Source organism: Camelus ferus, chromosome 32 (genome assembly GCF_009834535.1).
Source record: "Camelus ferus isolate YT-003-E chromosome 32, BCGSAC_Cfer_1.0, whole genome shotgun sequence".
NCBI lineage: Eukaryota > Metazoa > Chordata > Mammalia > Artiodactyla > Camelidae > Camelus > Camelus ferus.
Genome location: NC_045727.1, coordinates 21802380 through 21820713, shown reverse-complemented (window position 1 = coordinate 21820713; position 18334 = coordinate 21802380). Strand labels below are relative to the sequence as shown.

Sequence of the window (18334 nt, the reverse complement as noted above, 5' to 3'; positions counted from 1 at the left end):
CTTTCCAACATGGTTAGAATTTCAGTCAGGCTTACGGATTAAGGAAATTCCACTTAATAGGAAAAATTCTGAAAGAGGATTAAGGAAAGTGTAGAGGACAAATAACTCAGAACTTGGGCTGGGGGGGGGTCACCTTCTTAATAAACGTTCATGAGAACCTGTCAGATTGACACAAGCAGGGAGAGCCGGTGAGTGGAGACACACAGCCCGCGTCCCTTGGGTTGGCGTTTGCTGTAAACTGGAAGAGCTCAGGTGGCCTCCTTAACCTGCCCTGCCGACACCTGAGACATGAACCACAGAAGCTTGTAGTAACAACAACAATAATCATCAAAAACGTATCAGAGACAACTCACATTTCCTGCTCACGTCGTGCTACTCTTCATAATAACGGCCACAGGTAGTTTTCTTAGCAGAACAATTTATTAATGGATATGCAACAAAATATCTCCCAAAAAATCTTTCCAGAAATAACAAGGCAGAAAGTAGATTTTTTTTTTTTTGGTTCTGAGAGCTTTTTAATGTAAACATGAAATATCTGAAGAAATGATAAAAAGTAACAAATAAACCTGTATAGACATTTTTAAAACTCTGATTTCAAATAGGCACTTGGGGCTTAGTCATACAAAACGTGTTACCTGATGAATGACTTAAACGTCTACATAGGAACCAAAACGCATTTCTGTAACTTCAACTGTAAAACACAAGTTCAGTAAGTACTACAAATCCAGGAAGAACGTCTTGAAAAAATACAGTTAAGAATTATGATGAAAGGTGAGGACTAAAAAGACTTACGTTGAGGGGAAAGCGGGGCCCACGGAGACGGGTCCCCACCAGCACAAAGCTCCTCTACATGTGGACATAATCACGAAGACAAGTAGGTGCACAGAAGTCACATTACATCAGCATGATCTCCAAACACTTAAATACCCTTCAAGACAAGCTGTACCTTCCATGTAAGCACGGATCACTGGGCATGCCCCCCGACGGGCCACTCAGAGATCCAGGGCCTGTGTCTGGCAGAGCCAGAAGACTCCCAGCGCCGTAACTCTGAGCGCACCGTGATGAGCAGCTAGGGAAGCTAATGCACGGGCACAGACTGCGATCACAGCGAGGCAGGCAGACGTATGTGTGACGTTCACACTTGCATTAAGTAAGGAAGACAGGTTCCAGACTGCTCCAGTCACACTTATTGTTTGGAATCAAGCACATCTATACTAGTTTTCAGACCGAACATTAGAAGACAGTCACGTGCCTACACTGTCACTTGCAGAAGTAACGAGTTAACTATATTTGAGTATCCTTCACGTATTCATTGAAAATTTCGACCAGATGCTGTCTTACAGATGTCCATTCACTAGTAGGAGTCCATACAGTTTACAAGTCTGAAAATAAAGCTTATTATTACACTAAAACAAAGAACAATACAAATGTTTAATTATCACAGATTCCTGTAAACTTTGGGATTCAGCAGAATAGCAGGCACTTAACAAGAACATTTACGTGATCTGTACAACAGTTTAAATTCAAAAGAATTACTTAATTGCCTGGGAATAATTTCCTTCAGTTTAAAATTTGGTTTTATCACTGTCTTAAATTCAGACTTCATTAGCATGAACAGGGAAACACAAACCTTGCATTTTATGGAATAAAAGAAGAGACCGTGTCTTCACAGTGCAATAACTAATCTATTACCTTGGGTAATGGGACGGGCAGGACTGGAGCTGAGGACAATAACTGAGGTTTTCCTGGAGGCTGTAGGTGCATTTAAACCTCATAAGTAGATTTTAACAGAAGGCACTCAAAAGGCTTTTGTGGGTACTTTGCAACCCATGGGTTCTATGCCGCTGGCAAACTTTGTAAACAACTGTGCAAAGATGGCTCTAGTATCCTGAAGCTTTCTATTTCTTTTTAAAGGCAGTAGTTAATATACAAAATTGGAGTAAATTAAGATGTTAATATATTAAACAATTTATAAACATTTAAAATTATAGGTATCTTACAAAACAGTTCTGTGATAATAAAAATAATTTTTGCAAACATAAACAAACACGAATTAAACATAGTACAAAAATGTCTTTTAATCAGCATGTTAGCCAGGAGAGGGAAGAAGGTCTTAGACCTGAAATCTAACAGCTTCATAACATAAAATACTCCTAATTGAACTTCACATATATTTTTAACACTGAAGTATTAAAAAAATTGAAATTTTCAATAATTCCTTATTTTAAGGCCACTGAAACAAGGTTCACATTGTTAAATCTCTGTGGCGTGTTATTTCGAGTCCAGGGATGTTTGGGTTAACTCATCACACCCATTATGCTCACGGTGTGTTTCACCAGACAACACATTCCGTTGTGCTTTTCCTCGAACTCAGTAATGAAAGCTCAGCACCGAGCACTCCAGGGCAGCGCCTACGATTCACTCACGAAACGGGAAGGCGCTGCTGTGCTGCAGGTGTGGTCCGACTCCAGGGGAAACGGCTCTTGGAACATGGTTGCTATGACAGTGTCGTTGCTAGGACAATTCCAAGGATCACAAGCAAAATAACTACACAAATAATAATGAACACCATTTTCTGCAAGATAAAGAAAAATGTTAATTAACTCACAAGGTATCAAAGGCAGGTGATCACTAGTGATATTTCCTAACAAAATCCTCCTGGAATTAGAGATGCTTTAAAATACAAACCCGCCATCAAGGAAGAGCCCCCAGAGGTCGCAGAAAGGGGAGGGGCAGGGAAGGAAAGTTCCAGAGGCAAAGCACTAAGTTACAGACACATGGACATTAAGTTAAATGAGTGTGATAAGTTAAAATACATATCATTAAAATAACGACCACTTACTCCTGGAGGTAAAAGGCAACATCTACTCGGCACCACGCGGGTTCCTGATGAACACTCCCCACCGATCACAACAGAATCCCAACCTGTCAATTCTCAGATGCATTACACGTCTTTTTAAAACTTTAGCTGAATCTGTTTCTCACGTGCTGAAGAAATCTCACATGTACATACACTCTTTTACACTGAGGTACGATGCACGTGTGCAAGAATCAACAAGCCACTGACTCAGTCTTGGGCTGCATCCATGGCCCAGAGCAGGGCACCCCAGCGTTCCACTTTGCTTTTAATTAACAAGCATCCTTGCACAGTTGAAAAGCTAAACAACCTTAGGAAATCTAGTCTCTTCGAGGACACCTGTCTGCGAGAGAGGGGAAGGAATTCACACACACGAAAGGCACACCCCACTGTCCGACTCCGATCTCTCCCTGTGAGAAGCAGAGACAGATTGTTTTCGATCACGGCCAACAAATGTGTCCCGCATCCTCATCCAGGAAGTCACAGCCGTGACACGGGCCGGCCCTCCACCCACACCAGCCTGGTGAGAGCTCCGCTGATTCCTGCAGGACTCACGGAGGCCAGCGTGGCCGGGCCCCTCTGTAAACTCCCACGCCCGTTACTCAGCACCTAGGGATCGCTGCCTTCAGGATCCCTGTCACTCCCTCAAATCCAGTGCTGCTTGTCAAGATCACGTATGTTTCTTGGAGAGCGAGGGGTGCTAGCTGCCTCGATGCATCTCCCTGTGAACCTTGCTCAGCCTTTCCAGACACACTTTCCCCAGGGCCCATCCATCTCTCCTTCCCACCAGCATCCATCCTTTGGCTCCAGAACCTGCTCCGCGTACCCCAGTTAACCTCCCTCGACCCAGAACCACCTCAGAGAATGAGGCTGCTCTGACTCCCACCCCATCGAGGCGAAGGCTGATTGTTGGGGGCTCTGTGTGTGCACTTGCTCCCACGCCTGGCCCTCAGCGGTGCTGCTCTGAGCTCCATGGCAGCTGGGTTCCTGCGTCCTCAGAGCCACATTTCTAACAACCATTCTCGTGCACTCTCCTGCCAGCAGCTCCAGCCAAGAGCCTGGACTTCTTGGTGGACAGGGCACACCCTTGAGAGTCAATCCACCACCCACTACACCTAAATCCTCGGCCAGGTGCTCCTAGACAGAAAGCCAGGCATCCCAGCCTCCCTGCAGGGCTACAGGGACCAGGATGTCTGGGCCCAGCGGAAAGCTGTGCTGAACCACTTGCTGAATAAATTAGTTTTTCAAAAGTATAATCAGAGACATCAACCACTGCATTTGTATAAAAAAAAAAAAACTGCTGGTGTGCACTTAGGTGTGCTTCTTATTAGCAAGATTGTCTTGTGTTCATTTGTGCTGAAAGGCATGAAGGCAGACCGGCCGGCCCCCGGGGACACAGAGTAAGCAGCCCCCCCACCCCAAGAACGACACGGAGGGGAGCCTGCCTCTGTCCAATGGCAATGACCACAGCCTCCATCTCACTGGGGCCCATCAGAAACTAAGTTTATCTCCAGTGTAAGCACATCCAACTAACCATGTGAACTAGGAAAAGCTGAGAAAACACATGTTTTATAAAGAATTATTTAAAAAAATTTAAAACACCGTTATTATTCGTGAAGGAAAAAGCACATAACCATTTTTTCCACAGAGGTAACGGGAAAGCGTTAGGGAAGATACAAAAACATGCTGCCTGATACGAACAGGGCGGAGAGCGCTCAGCCTGCCCGCTTCCACGCCCAGCGCGTGTGGCGCAGGTCTCTAGCGCGGCGTGTGGCTCCCACGACGGGGCAGGGGCAGCAAGGGCCGCGTCTGTTAAGTGCGCGTGCTAGTGCACGGGTGCTCGTGGCGAGGGACACCTCTTTTTTTTTTTTCTTTTAAAGTGCCAAGTGTCTATCAAGCCAGCACTTGCTTTCATGACAAAATAATGAATCCATCAAGGACTACTTGTCACAATCTAGGTCCTCACAAGTTTAATCGCAATGATTATGCCAAACATTTTAGGATAAATAACTGGAATGCCCAAACCTAATATACAAGATGACATTCTAACTTCAAAGTACACAAAGGATGATTCCAAATGCGTAAGAAAACCAGAGGAAAAACAAAATCCACTGAAGTTTGGGGAAAGGGGTACTCACGGTGAACAAAAATAAAGATGCTCTAAATAAAGAATTGAGTATCTTTCGTATTCACAACTCTTTAATTAACAGGCATGCTCACTAAAAACAGTTTTCCCTTTAATACAGCAGCACTTAAAGCAAACGACAAGCTGCCAATGGAAACACGTTAGACAAGGTATTTTAATTTCATTCCGTGATTTCATAGCGCTCGCCCCATTCCCTCTAATTCCACAGTGACAATGGTGAGTAAACAAACAGATTTCACAAAGTGACTTTTGGGTGCTGCGCGTGTTCCAAAAGTCAACCTTTAAGAGATAAATCCAATACTAAGGGTTAGTTTTTTTAACTGGGAACGAATCCTCGCTGCTAGGATGGTCACACTTAGCGGAGCGCTCGCTGCAGGGAGGGCGAGCCTGCCCAGACCGCAGACACGAGGCTGAGGAGCAGCAGGGGCGGCTGCCGGCCGCACCGCCACGTCTCCGCAGCACAGGGGAGCCGAGGACGCTGGTTTAGAAGGAGCTGCGCCCAGCCTCCACTGTGCTCAGCACCTGACGGCCGGAGACCGGGGCTCGGAGGTCGGGCACACGCCCCGCTGGCAGGCTTGGATTACTTTTCAGTGTTTTTAAAGTGGGCAAGCTACTAGTTAATTGGGCGAGTGAATACAAGCAGATTAGTGGATTAGTTACTTACTGCCGCGCGGCAGAGAGGCACGCACACCCAGGGTCTCCACGTCATCATTTGCCAACTGATAAACCAATAATTAGAGCAATTACAGCCACCAGAACCAGCACCACAGCAGCAATTATCCACTTTTTCTGTCAAAGAAAGGCAAGCTGGTTATGTCACAGTCAAGTCCACACCCCACATTAAAAGGCATCACTCATTTAAAACAAGACAATCCATCGGAATTGGCTTTAGAGCCTAAGGCAAGGGACAGCTGACTATTTCTCAGCCCTGGAGAGAGCGCTTTTCCACTTGCCTCGGTCAGGCGGCCGGCAGAGCCTGCCTCGGAGCCCCTGGAGTGCTGGGCCACGACCTCTCGACAAGTTTCTGGTGGTTTCTGACATGGGCAACTGACTTCTCTTCACGCAGAGAGAAGCCAGCTCAGCAAACTAGGAAATCAGTTCTCTGCGGGATAAGCTAAGGCCGCCCCAGCTCCCGCCCTCCATGTAAGCCACGTCACTGCACTGGTGCCGCTGGCCTCCCAGGGGCTGACTCGGCTGCCCCAGGACCGCCACCAGGACGCTGGCCAGTAGCCCAGCAGCCCAGCAAGGACACACCTGAGAAGCAGAGGGAGTGTTAGCTGGTTGTGTGGTTTGGGGTGTCAGGCTGTGAACCGGGGAGACAGGGGTGAGTTTGGGTACGAGCATCATGTCCCTGACAGCGGCTGCCCGGGAGCGTGCACGCCCATCACCTGCTAAAGCGAGGCTCCCCCCGCCCCATTCCGGGTGGAAACATACGCCTCCACCGCCTCCGAGCTCTGTGAAAGCAACCGGCTTCTCACTGGAATCCTCGCTGGGCTGACGTGCTGCTTAGGTCATGGAGAAAAGGAAGGGGCTGCCCTTCCGAAATGCTTTTTAAGGGGAGTCCACTTCGTGCCTGGAACTGGCCTGAGCACTCATGCCCCGCAGCCCCTCACTAAATGCTTTTTAAGGGGGAGTCCACTTTGTGCCTGGAACAGGCCTGAGCGCTCACGCACCGCAGTGCCTCACTCTGCTTTAAAGCTCAGTATGTCTAAAGGCGTAACGCAGAATAGCGCAAGAAACTGTCTTACGGTTCAAGATGACTAGTCCATCAGATAGTCCCAAGAAAAAGCAGAGTGCGGTGCCGGGCAGGCTGACATAAACCCAGACACGCAGCCTCCTATCTGAGAACGGCTACGTACAGCTGTTATAGGTCAATCTCAAAATCTGACTTTTCGTCCTTCCTGAACATTCTGCAATGACCTCTTCATGGGTCCTTCCTGACATCACACTGGAACCTTCCGCCCAAGGCACTGAGCAATCGCCTCTAAGAAAGGCGTTGTCAGCCCAGTGGCCGCCGTGGGGAGGGGGAGGGGGAGGGTGACACGCTGAAAGTAGTGTTTGCTGCTTCACAGTCCTTCCCCGTAGTGGGGAGAGAGACCGAGAAGGGCTGGGCAAGGACATGCAATGCCATGCACAGCTCCCCGTCCCTCAGTCAGAACTGAGTTCTGCTGTCACTTTTTCCTGAGAAGAGCTTTCGCTCATACACCACACACGTTAAGATTCAGATGAAGATGTTAAAACGCGTGTACAAAGCTTAAACGGGGACGCTACGTAACACGTTAGCTCCACAGTCTCCAACAACCCTCTCTTCTTTCCTCCAAACCAAAGGATAAGCAAATAACCTAAATAAAAAGTACAGTGTTCAATTCACTGCATCGTATGTGTAGCCAACGATTCTGGGGGCAGAATTTCCAGTCCCATTAGTTCTGTACCTCCTGCCAAGTAATGACCCAAGAAGCAAACAGAGAACTTCAGGACTGAAACCCGTCCAGCTGAGAAAAGGGAGAGGAACTGACTGTGGTTACGAAGAGTTTTCATTACTTAGAACCAACAGGGTTCAGGCAGCATGACTTAGCTGACAAACTTCAAACATCTTAGCAAAATAAGGAAGTACTTCAGTTTTAAAACGAAACTTCAACGTAAGATGCTTTTGTTTCTGGGAATCCCTGGGAAGCAGGCCCACAGGCAAGTACTAGCACTCAGAACCAAGGGCAGAGAGAAACGCACTTCAGTGCTTGAAGACCGCACTCACCCTTCGCGCTTTGCTGTGATATTTAATAGCTTTCTTCGTTTCTTCTTTAGCATGTTCTACATAGTCCATGGCGTTCATAACGTTTTTTTCTATGTTGTTGATCATTTCACCCTGAAAGCAAAAAGTTTCGAACTTAGAGGACATTTTTAAATGACATAATTGTGCATCTTAAGACGGCCACACAGCAGTGCTGTTTCCACAGGGACATAAGGTGCATGTAATTGGGACCGAATTTTTCACATTTACAAAAAAAGATGAGACCATTACACATGTGCCAATACAAAGTAGTCAAAATCCAACCTGCATTATGGAAAGAACGAAAAGGGATGGGCAACCGTGCTGATGGCTGAAGGTGACCCACACAGACTCTGGGATGTGCTCCAGCACGGGACACTCTCTGCAGCCGGCACAGGAGTGAGAGGCGGCTGCGTCAGCGAGCTAACACCCGCTGTCATGCGCGCGCAGCAAGCGACAGAGAGAGCCAGCCTCCCTGACGGGGAGGAAGCTGCTGTGATTCCTTTACAGCATCAGCAAACTAAGAGGAGCGTATGGTTGCCACTCAGGTGACTAAAATGAATGAGCAGAAACGTAAGGTGAGATGAATCCAGGGAGACGCTAGAGGAGAAGACACACTGCCTGGCTTTCTGTCCACAGCAGCCTGCGGCAGTGGGGAGTGGCGCACAGTCAGCTTACTCATGCCCAAGCGTCAACCTGCTAGTAAGTTCTAACTACGCACACATTTTAAATAGGCTGTGTCACTAAAATGCAACACTAACAGACTTCTAAAAGGAAAAAATGAAGAAAAGCTAAGAACACAGCAATTTTTTTCTACTGGAAATGAATACAATACATTTGACATAGAGCAATTCTAATGAAAAGTCCAAGGCACTCCAAAATCTTCAGTAATGACAAAAATAATTAGTTCTCGTTCTTACCGTCTAACTAGTTTCCTTTCTGAAAATGAGAAGCCGGTGGTGGCCAGACTCCCCACTCTCCCCTTCTGCACCCTGAGCGGCAGCAGGTCCACCCAAGCAGGAAGGAGGGAACCTGCCCGTCCCCGCCCCATGCTGCAAATGTCGTCACACACTTCTGTGACAAAGTCTCTCAGGTAAACAGTGTTCTTCAAAAGGTCAGTGATGATGTGGAGAATGAACCCGGTGCCTGGATGGGTCCCCAAGTCTCCTCACATCATAATCCAGGCAGACACAGAAAACAGGCCGGCAGACCTGAACCTTTTCAGAGAACCATCCCGGCCGGCAGGTCCTGCAGCCAGGCCTGGTGGGAGCAGGACCTCACAGCGCGGCCGGCTGCCCCAGCGAGCGACCCTGCGCGAGCCTCGTGGCCCTTGGAGAATCACGGAGGACCTTACTCAGGGCCACGAGAGGTGGCGCAGCAACCCGCCCGCCCAGCAGGGGCCGCCGGCGCGCGGCGCTGGTTCCCTCGGCCCCCACAGGGTCCCCCTGCCCATGCCGTGGACACCGCACAGCAAGCACGAGCTTGGTTTATGGCGTGGCTGCAGCCCCTTTGGGGCTTATTCTTGTAAACGTTTCTCCCTATTGTTACTCTCATATAGCTCCTTGTAGAAAACTTCAAAACACACACACTTTAAAGAAGAAAACGAGGATTCCCAGAACCCCCTGCTGCTACACTGCTTGGCGCGCTTCTTTCCATCTGTGAATGCTGCTCCACGTCGCGGAGTGCACGCCGTGCTCACTTCTACACACACGCGCGCGCATGTGGGTGTGCCACACACGTTCACATCTGCGCATACGTGCGTGTCTAGGGATACACACGTGTATACACACACACGCCGCGCGCGTGCGAGGCTTCACATCTCCCTCTGATGCCAACCTGAGATTCCAGCGCAGCACTGTGTGTTTCATTAGCGACCCTCCGTGAACAAAGCCTGAGCGGCCTACCCGCCGTGCTCTGGACATGCCCGAATTTAATTAACTAAACCAGTCCCTTGCTGTGCAAGGTTCAAGTTGTTTCCAGCATTTCAGTCTCACATGGCAATAACACTACAATCAGCCTTTGAATTATGAGACTGAACCCAAAACAATGGCCTTCCCAGGCCTGTGGGAACCAGACGCGCGCCCGTGCAAGCGCCTGCCCCGCTGCCAGGCGGTGACGGCGCGCGGCTACCTGCGTCTCCACAAGCACGGCCATGTCCACGAACACCTCATGCAGCTCCCGGATGCTGGTCTCCAGCCTCATGATGTCTTTGTGACGCGACTCAATTTCACTGAGAGCTTGTCTAGTGATTTGTGAATCTGATATGATCTTTGGAAAAAACAAGCAGAAGAGAAACACTAGTGACCTCACGACTGCTCTGGCAGCGAGAGGGAGAAAGCACATGTGCACGTACAAGCACGCGCGGTCACAAAGCCCCCCACATACTCACGTCTGACGTGAAAATGGAGGGGTTGCCACTTTCCAGCATCTCTTCGAGTTCATCATCGGTGGTGGTTTTTCCAGCTAAAATATTAACAAGTAAACCTCCGTTCAGAATGCAGCAATATTTGAAAATGACGTTGGCACCCGTAAGTTAGCAGCTACAATCTGAGTTGCTAACATTTTTAAACAATGTTTTCCTAAACTTTCAAATGTATTTTCTTAGGCAAGTATTAATGATGAAAGAAATTAACGTAAGACTCAGAAGCAGGAAGCACTGGAAACCGCTCATGAAAAACTTTAGGACTGGAACGAACAACAACGCTCAGTGTTAGCATGAACGAGAAGCAACTATAAAAAGGAAACTGACACACACACTCTGGGCAAATCAGTTTTCCTAAAAGGGTGACTCTGGCTGTGGGGAAGGGGACAGCTGAGCGCACGCGCTGAAGGGCGAGGGTGCAGACGCAGCATCAGAGCGACCGGCATGAACACTTCCGGTCTCACTCCTTGAGTTAAACGTGTGGATGCTCTCTATGAACAGGTTCACAGGTTTTCGGAACAACCCAACTGATGATTACTATTGTTCACACTCCGTGCCACAAAAGACAAAATTAAATGAGTAACTGTCATAATAATTAAAATAACACTTAATGTGAATGTTCCTAGCAGCATCATTCATAATCACCAAAAAGTGGAAACAACCCAAATGTTCATCCCCTGATGACTGAATAAACCTATCGTTAATGTGATCCATCCCCACGATGGACGTGATCCAACCATAAAGAGGCTGAAACACTGATAAACGCTACAATATGGTGGAGCCTTGAAAACACTGTGCTCAGTGGAGGAGGCCAGTTTATGTCGACATGCAAATAGGCAAATCTACAAATACGAGAGTAAACTGGCTGCTGCCTAGCGCTGGGGGAGGGAAGTGGAGTGACTGGTCACATGTCAGAGTTTCCTTTAGGGGTGATTAAAATGTTCTAAAATTGATTGTGCTAATATACTAAAACCACTGGGCTATACACTTGGAACATCATTCACATGGCATGTCAACTGTCTCTCAATAAAATTGTTACAGTGTCACTTAATGAGGTCCGTGCTCACCGCTCCTCCCCCTCCCCGAGTCCCTGGGGGGCAGAGCAGCCCAGCAGACCCGGTGCCCACACTGGGCCAGTGTTGCAGCTCGGAACCCTGCTCTTCCACGACGGGGAGTAAGCAAGCCCGCCTGACCTCTACCCAGCACGCGCACGGCCTCTGCCCAGGCTGAGCGTACACAGACATCCTGGGAAGGGAGTCCGGAGCAGGAGGGCACTGCCTGTCTGCTCACCAGACCTGCAGAACCATGAGAGACCCCCGGGAACGGTCTCCTGAGACGGGGCAGGAAGGGTAGGGGGACACGAAACTACTCCAGGAGATGATGGCTGAAAGTTTTCCAAATCTGATTAACCCTCTACAAGTCTGGTCAACAGAAAGTACTCTGAGGTCCACTCACCTAGAATTTCTGAAGGAGGTCAGTAAACAATAGGCTGGTTGATTCAATGAACAGGAAGCTCTGTAAGGGCTTTAGGTTTTACAGTACTGACAAAAACAGAGATGGAATCACTTTTTTGGAGTTACATACCTTCATGTCAGACCTTAAGGAAGAAAAATACGTTTTTAACAAAGACAGCATTTTCACTGACTCACTTATTTCCAGCTGCCTCTGTATCCGTCCTTTGCTTCGCTCCCGAAATAGAGTCTGAGCTTCATTATATTCTGTCATAACTTCCACAAACTTTCGAGACAGCACTGAATGCTGGCAACACAGGAAAAACTGGATCAATACATAATGGCCACTTCTGTTAAGTGATCAATGAAAATACCACATTGCAAAAATTCAAACTATTCAGCTACTTACTCCTTCAAGTGGAAAATAAGAGCAACTTACTCTGTAACGGAGTCTAAGCTGAGAACTCGACATGAACAAGTGTGCTTGATTTTCACAGTGACCCTGCTGCACTGTTACTGCCCCCGTGCGACAGGAGGGAAAGCCAGGATTTAGAGAAGCCAGTAGGTCCATGGCTTCAGGCTGACTGGATCAGATTTGGCACCCAAGCACACTGCCCCCAGAGCCCAAATGTACAACCACCATCTGTCAGGCAGAGTTAAGTGGACTGAGTCCCACTGTGCTGCCCCGCAAACCCCTGCAGGGCGAGGGTCTCAGCGCCAGCACTGCAAGGATTCGGGTGATTCTCTGGTCTTCAGAACAGAACTCTGTTGACGGGCTGAACAGATTTTTTTTTTTCCTTCGTAATATAGAGGTAATCTAAACACTATGCCTTTCTTACGCGGAAATGTTGTGAGGATTCGTGGGACAGTAAAGACGAAATTATTGTAAATCTGGAAGAAGAAAGTAAAGATGCCTAATTCTTGGACATCACTCCAATCTAGACGAGGCTGACAGTCAAACCTGGGTTCTTCGTATCCGAAGATCCACCGAAGTCCGGTTCCCACTCTCATCCTGATCAAAACTCTGCTCAATAGCTAGAAACACAAGAAAGAGTTACCTTTTAAACTAAAAAAAAAAAAAAAAAAAAGCTTTTCAAGCCCTATCTGAAATTTATCTTTTCAACTACTAAATGTATGAATTTTGGTAATCATTTATTGATAATATTACAAAATAAAGCCAGATGTTACAGCTTAACGTTTAAAAGAAAAAAAGCTGAACCTGATCCGGTTTGGAGAACTTAACTATCAATTGACAGGAACTGCAGAGGACGGTGGAACCTGTTAGGTGACATCAGAGGGGGGAAGTCAGCGAAACTGCAACATGGCAACTTTGGATGGACTAACGTCCTGGCTTCTCCAACCAAAAAAAAAGTGCTGGGGGCAAAGATGGAAGGAGAAACCAATCTAAAGAAATTTTGAGTGACATATCGACAACCACAGTGTATAGTCCTTATTTGGAACCCAATTCAAACAAACTGTTAAAAAAAAAATTAAAAGATCATTGGGGAAGTCTAAATCCTGATTGGCTGGTTTATAATAAATAATAGTATTTAATGTGACTTAGCGGGTGGGTATAGCTCAAGTGGTAGAGCGCACGCTTAGCACGCATAAGGTTCAATTCCCAGTACCTCCTCTAAAACACAAACCAACCAACCTAATTATGTGCCCCCCTCAAACAGTTTTAACAAATTAGAAAAAAAAATGTAACTTAGATGTAATAATAGTATTACAGTTGTATTTTGGAGGGAAATCCTTGTTTTAGAAATACACACTGAAGACCATATGCTGGTAAAGTCCGGGATGTCTGGGATTGGTTGCAAAACCAACCAGGTTGGGTGGGGGCCACTGAGGACTGTGGAGCTGAAGGTCATGGACACTGGCTCCACCCCCATATATGTCTGAAATTTCCCATAATAAAGGCCTTGATCTTCAGAGACATTCTTGATTTGAATGTTATTTTGCAAAAATTAAATGCAATGTGTCTTTCTACCATATCAAGAAAACACCACCTCTGGGTTAAGTCCCAGAGGAAAGCTGTAAACCTCTTGGGATCCACTGATGTTGAAACTGAGCCATCAACTAAGCTGAATTGTACTAAATGTTCAAAAGAGCTCGTCAACTAAACCCTGAAGAAGAATCTGGTGATTCACTTTAAAGGCTGCTCACCTGCTCAAGGGCCTTGAGTTTGGCCCGAAACTACACCAATAAACATACAGCGTAAAAGGTGAACAGTGTGCAAGTGCTTGCTCTTGCTGAATATGAATTAGTGCTTAACAGCCACGAGCTTCAGCTCCTGGTATGTGCTCCCCAGAGCTGGGAGTTCAAGAATTCTAGGACAGTGTATAGCTTAGACAAGGCTTACTATTCCAGGTACATAAAAATAATTTAAAGTGCTCACAATTTTAACTTTTGAAGATGTAAAAGCATAAAAATTATAAAGAAGAAAATAATAATTTCCCACATTCCCAATGTCAATGATTACACATAATCAAAACTTTAAACTCACACTTTAACTTGGTCCGAATTTTATTAGCAGTTTTCTTGATTTCTTTGTTCAGATCTTCAAGCTCTTCTTTTATTTCTGTGAAATTTAAAATAAAAAAAGATACCTGAGCTATGATATCCAAAACAGCATGTCCTACAAACTTAGACAGAACAATGTTCTCTGTTAACATTCAGGTTTGTCTTTTTCTTAAAAACTGCTCGTGCCACCAGCTCTCAGAGTGTGGGTCCCGGACCAGCAGCTTCAGTGTCAGGTAGGAGTTCCGTAGAAATGCAAGTTCCTGGGCCCCACCCCAACCTACTCAATAGGAAACTTGGCTGGCTGGGCCAGTCACGTGACTCAACAAGGCCTCCCGGGGCTCCTGGCGCACACCCAGGTTTGAGGATGGCTGATGTACCAACTAACTGATGAAACAGTTCACAGAATCCATTGCTAACCTAGACCTGAAAAAGGAAAGCAGAAATGTAACCATGTGCTGGGGGGAACAGTTCCTCCCATATATTTCATTTCTTTTCTGCTATCTACTCTAACCCCGGCGGGCCCTGGTGGGAGGGCTGGACCCCCTCACCGTGTCTGGGGAAGGCGAGTGGAGGAAGGGGTCCAGGGGGAAGTGCACCTGCAGCAGAAGGGTTGGGCAGGGGCGGGCCCAGCTGAGGACACGATGCGCCAGAGCCAGGGCCGGGGTACAGCTGGGGACCCTGAGCAGCTGCAGGAGCACCCCAACCGAGGCTGCGACTGCAGGGTCAGCCCCTTCCCAGCGGGCGGCCCACAGGGGACTCCCCTCCCAGGATAAGGAAGCCCTGGCGGGGGTCACCCGGGATGGAGGCTCTGGACCTGCCTGCTAACACAGCGCGCAGGGCTCAGGCGGCAGTGAGAGGAATGAAAGGGGCACTGCCGTACTGACGTGACACGCCACAGAAGTGGGTGCTCAGGCTGCACTGGTCAAGGCGGGACTTCCAGTCACAGAGGGAACGGCGTGTTGGCAGCATCCTCTTCAGTGGGCAGGCAGTCTCATCGGCCCTCTGCTGACCACAGAGGGCTGCACAAAATGGTTTAAGATGCTTAGAGGTGTCATAAAGCCAAAATGGCAGGAAAGAAGATTCAAGAGAAGGCAACCCAGAGAAGTGCCCATCGACCGGAGGCGCTCTCCCCTGAGGCAGCTGAGGCCTGAGAAGCCAAGCAGCACAGCGAGCCCGCAGGCGCGCGGGGAGGAGAGCGGGCGGGGCAGCCCGACCCCAGGCTGGCCAGGCTGCCATATGGCTCCACCAGGGCCACTGCGCTCAGAGCCCTTCTGGGCGCCCACCCAGGGGCCTGCGCAGGGTGGCCGGGGCTCCAGCTTCCCCTGCCTGCCCGCCCGGGCGGGGACAGCAGCCCAGGGCCAGGTGCCTCCTCCTGGCACTTCCAGGGCTGGCACTGTGGGGCAGGAGTTACTGTATTTTTCTTTCCAAACACCAACTTAAGTAAGCAGTTAGATGTCACTTCCTACATTTTGGTTCCATTCTGTTTTGAAACAGACAAAAAGCAATCATTCTCTTTAGGCCCAAGGGACGACTGTGAAGCACTAAGAGCTCTAAATTCACTCAAGCAATCATATCTGCTCTTACTTGGTGACGAAAGTTTAGGGAGGCAAATTTCTCAGAAAAAAAAAAAAACAAAAACAATACACTAACATTTATTCAAATTCAACTTCTCCAAGAATCAAGCAAGATGCTAACAGGTGTTACGTAAAAGTTCTGTGGGCAAACACTCTGGCAAAATCACTACCTGAGCAAAGGGAAAGAGGCTTCTTCGTGCAGGACTTCCCAGAGCCTCCATGACGCTTAGCACACTGTAACTCTCCAAGCAGGGGACGGGGTGTAAAGACGACCCCACAGAACTTGCTTCATAAACTAGCCAATGAGATTCCCACTCCAGGGGCCCCACACTTCGGGAAACATTCTTCTAAATCATAAGACAGGGCATCTACAGACACGCAAAGCAGTATTCTACAAGAATGCAAAATCTGACAAAAATGAGTTCCTTTTCAATTTAATGCCGAGCTCTTTCTTCAGTGTACGGCCACACCAAACAATCTGCTAACGAAGCTGCTTCAACTCTTCCCCGAGACTGAGAATCAGTGTCCCCACCGCCACCCCTACTCATGCTGTATGGAAGGTCAGGGAAGTCAGTCAACTGAAAACGAAAAGCCTAAGGACTCAGGGACAACTGTCATTATCCACAGAGGACGTGACTGGGTGCAGAGAAGGCCCAACAGAATCTACCGAGAAATTGTTGAAATCAGTAACTAGGCAAGATAATGGGATACAAGATCAACATGCAAATCCTGCTGTATTTCTATATATAGAAACAATCAGAAAATAAAAGTTACAGCAGAGACTATCTGCACTGGCGTGAAAGGTGTGTGAGGCCTTGACGCGACCCCTGTGGGACACTACTGAGAGCAATGAAAGACGGCGTGAGTAGAGGGACAGTCACTTTCATGGATTAAAACTCTCGGTATTAACACCCCCCCCAGAAAAGGGGTATGGATCCCAATTTGCAGTCTCTGGCTTATCAGCCAGATCCATCTTACTTTTAAAAGTTTGCAAAATTTATCAGTTCAGATCAAGGAAACACTTTCTCGTAACCTCCAATGCCTGGTGCTCGGTTAATTTAAAATCACGTGGTCACACGCTGCCACCAGACACTGAGAACAGCACACTCCACACAGAAGTCTCTGCTTAGGACTTGAGACCGCCTCTTCGTCTGTTCTTCATCTTTAAGCCTGCTCTAACAAGTACTGTTTCCGAAATCAATCTCTTACTTTCATCTAAACACAAAATTCTATTACTCTTGTTTAGCTGTGAACATACTCCAGATCTAAGGCCAGTCACTGACACAGCCCCAAACTCCCGCAAAGCCACCTTTCTGTAGCCTTGCGGACGCCCCGCATCAGTGGTCCTCACCCCGGCTGAACAACGGACAGACGCCTCGGCTCACCCAGAACAGACTCATCAGAATCCTGAGGTCGGGCCCGCCAGCCTCTAGCACTGGGACGACCCCCAGCCCAGTCTCATGAGCTGCCAGGCTGAGGCCTGTGTCACAGACAGACAGACAGACAGACAGACAGACACACTTCTTTTCAAAACCAACGACTTACTTCCTTCTGGGTTTGGTGCAGAGAGGATGATGCTGTGGTTTTTCTTCACGTCTTCAACATGCTGAGCTATTTTAGCTATGCTGCTTCTGATCTCCTCAACCTAGGAGAGACAGAAAGCCATCACCACGGTGGCAAGTTCAAATCTGCTACCACTTTTCGTTACCTAAAAAGGGAAGGAGAAAGGAGGGAAGTAAAGGAATGATTATCACATAAAGAAATATGTGTTTTTCGCATCTGTTTAATTTAAAAAATAATGGGAAACATATCACATTAAAACATCTACCTTTATGACCAAGGCAACATCAACCAACATTCACCCGCAAAACCCACGAGGCTGTGGAAAGGTTTACAGCCGAGACGCAGCATCACTGCAGCTGACGGCAACTCCAAGCACCCAGTGCCCCTGCGGTGCCCCGCGCAGACGGCAGGGGAGCTCGCCCGGCACAACACGCTGGCAAGAACATTCTCTGAGAGCAGGTTTCACAGCTGGCACGGCCAAGCTTTCTCATTATTTTTTGCCTCTTATAGTCTAAATGATTCAATGCTTGTTTACAAATGTAATGCACTCATTAGCAAGGTTTGTCCAGGTGGATTCGTAACATTATCTTCAGAAACCTCTGTGGTGGGCTGAATACCGTCCCCCAGATGTCCAGGTCCTCATCCCCGGAACCGGTGACTGTTCCCTTACATGGCAAAAGAAATTGCAGGTGTGACTAGAGGAAGGCCTGCGGGACGAGGGCACAGGCCAGCCCGGACTCCCCAGGTGGGCCCTCGATACAATCACAAGGGTTCTCAGGAGAGAGAAGCAGGGGGAGACGTGGCTACAGAAGAAGGCACACGACTGGGGAAGCAAGAGGCAACGCTGCTGGCCTGGGAGACGGAGGCAGGGACCACGAGCCAAGGATGCAGCGCCAGGGCTGGACAGGCTGGGAAATGGATTCTCCCCTCGGGCCTCCGGGCCTGGGACCCTGCTGGCCCCTTGATCTCACCCCAGTGAAACCAGTCTGGACCTCTGGTCTCCAGAAACGAAGAGGATAAATCTGTGCTGT

The 18334-nt window shown here is 48.1% G+C and overlaps 1 protein-coding gene across 2 annotated transcripts in view; it reads right to left on the bottom strand.

Moving 5' to 3' along the window:
- Positions 1-401: 401 nt before the first annotated feature.
- STX2 (syntaxin 2) overlaps positions 402-18334 on the bottom strand; it is a 31964-nt gene continuing 14031 nt past the window's right edge. The window contains exons 3-11 of one of the 2 annotated variants that reach the window (XM_032471250.1): positions 17286-17385; positions 14150-14224; positions 12605-12678; positions 11842-11950; positions 10160-10233; positions 9901-10038; positions 7756-7866; positions 5668-5792; positions 402-2575 (exon numbers count right to left, since the gene is read on the bottom strand). In XM_032471250.1, the coding sequence (XP_032327141.1) occupies positions 5712-5792; positions 7756-7866; positions 9901-10038; positions 10160-10233; positions 11842-11950; positions 12605-12678; positions 14150-14224; positions 17286-17385 (762 nt within the window). In that variant the 3' untranslated portion in view covers positions 402-2575; positions 5668-5711. The remainder of the gene's footprint in view (positions 2576-5667; positions 5793-7755; positions 7867-9900; positions 10039-10159; positions 10234-11841; positions 11951-12604; positions 12679-14149; positions 14225-17285; positions 17386-18334) is intronic. The other variant, XM_032471251.1, reaches the window with a different exon arrangement.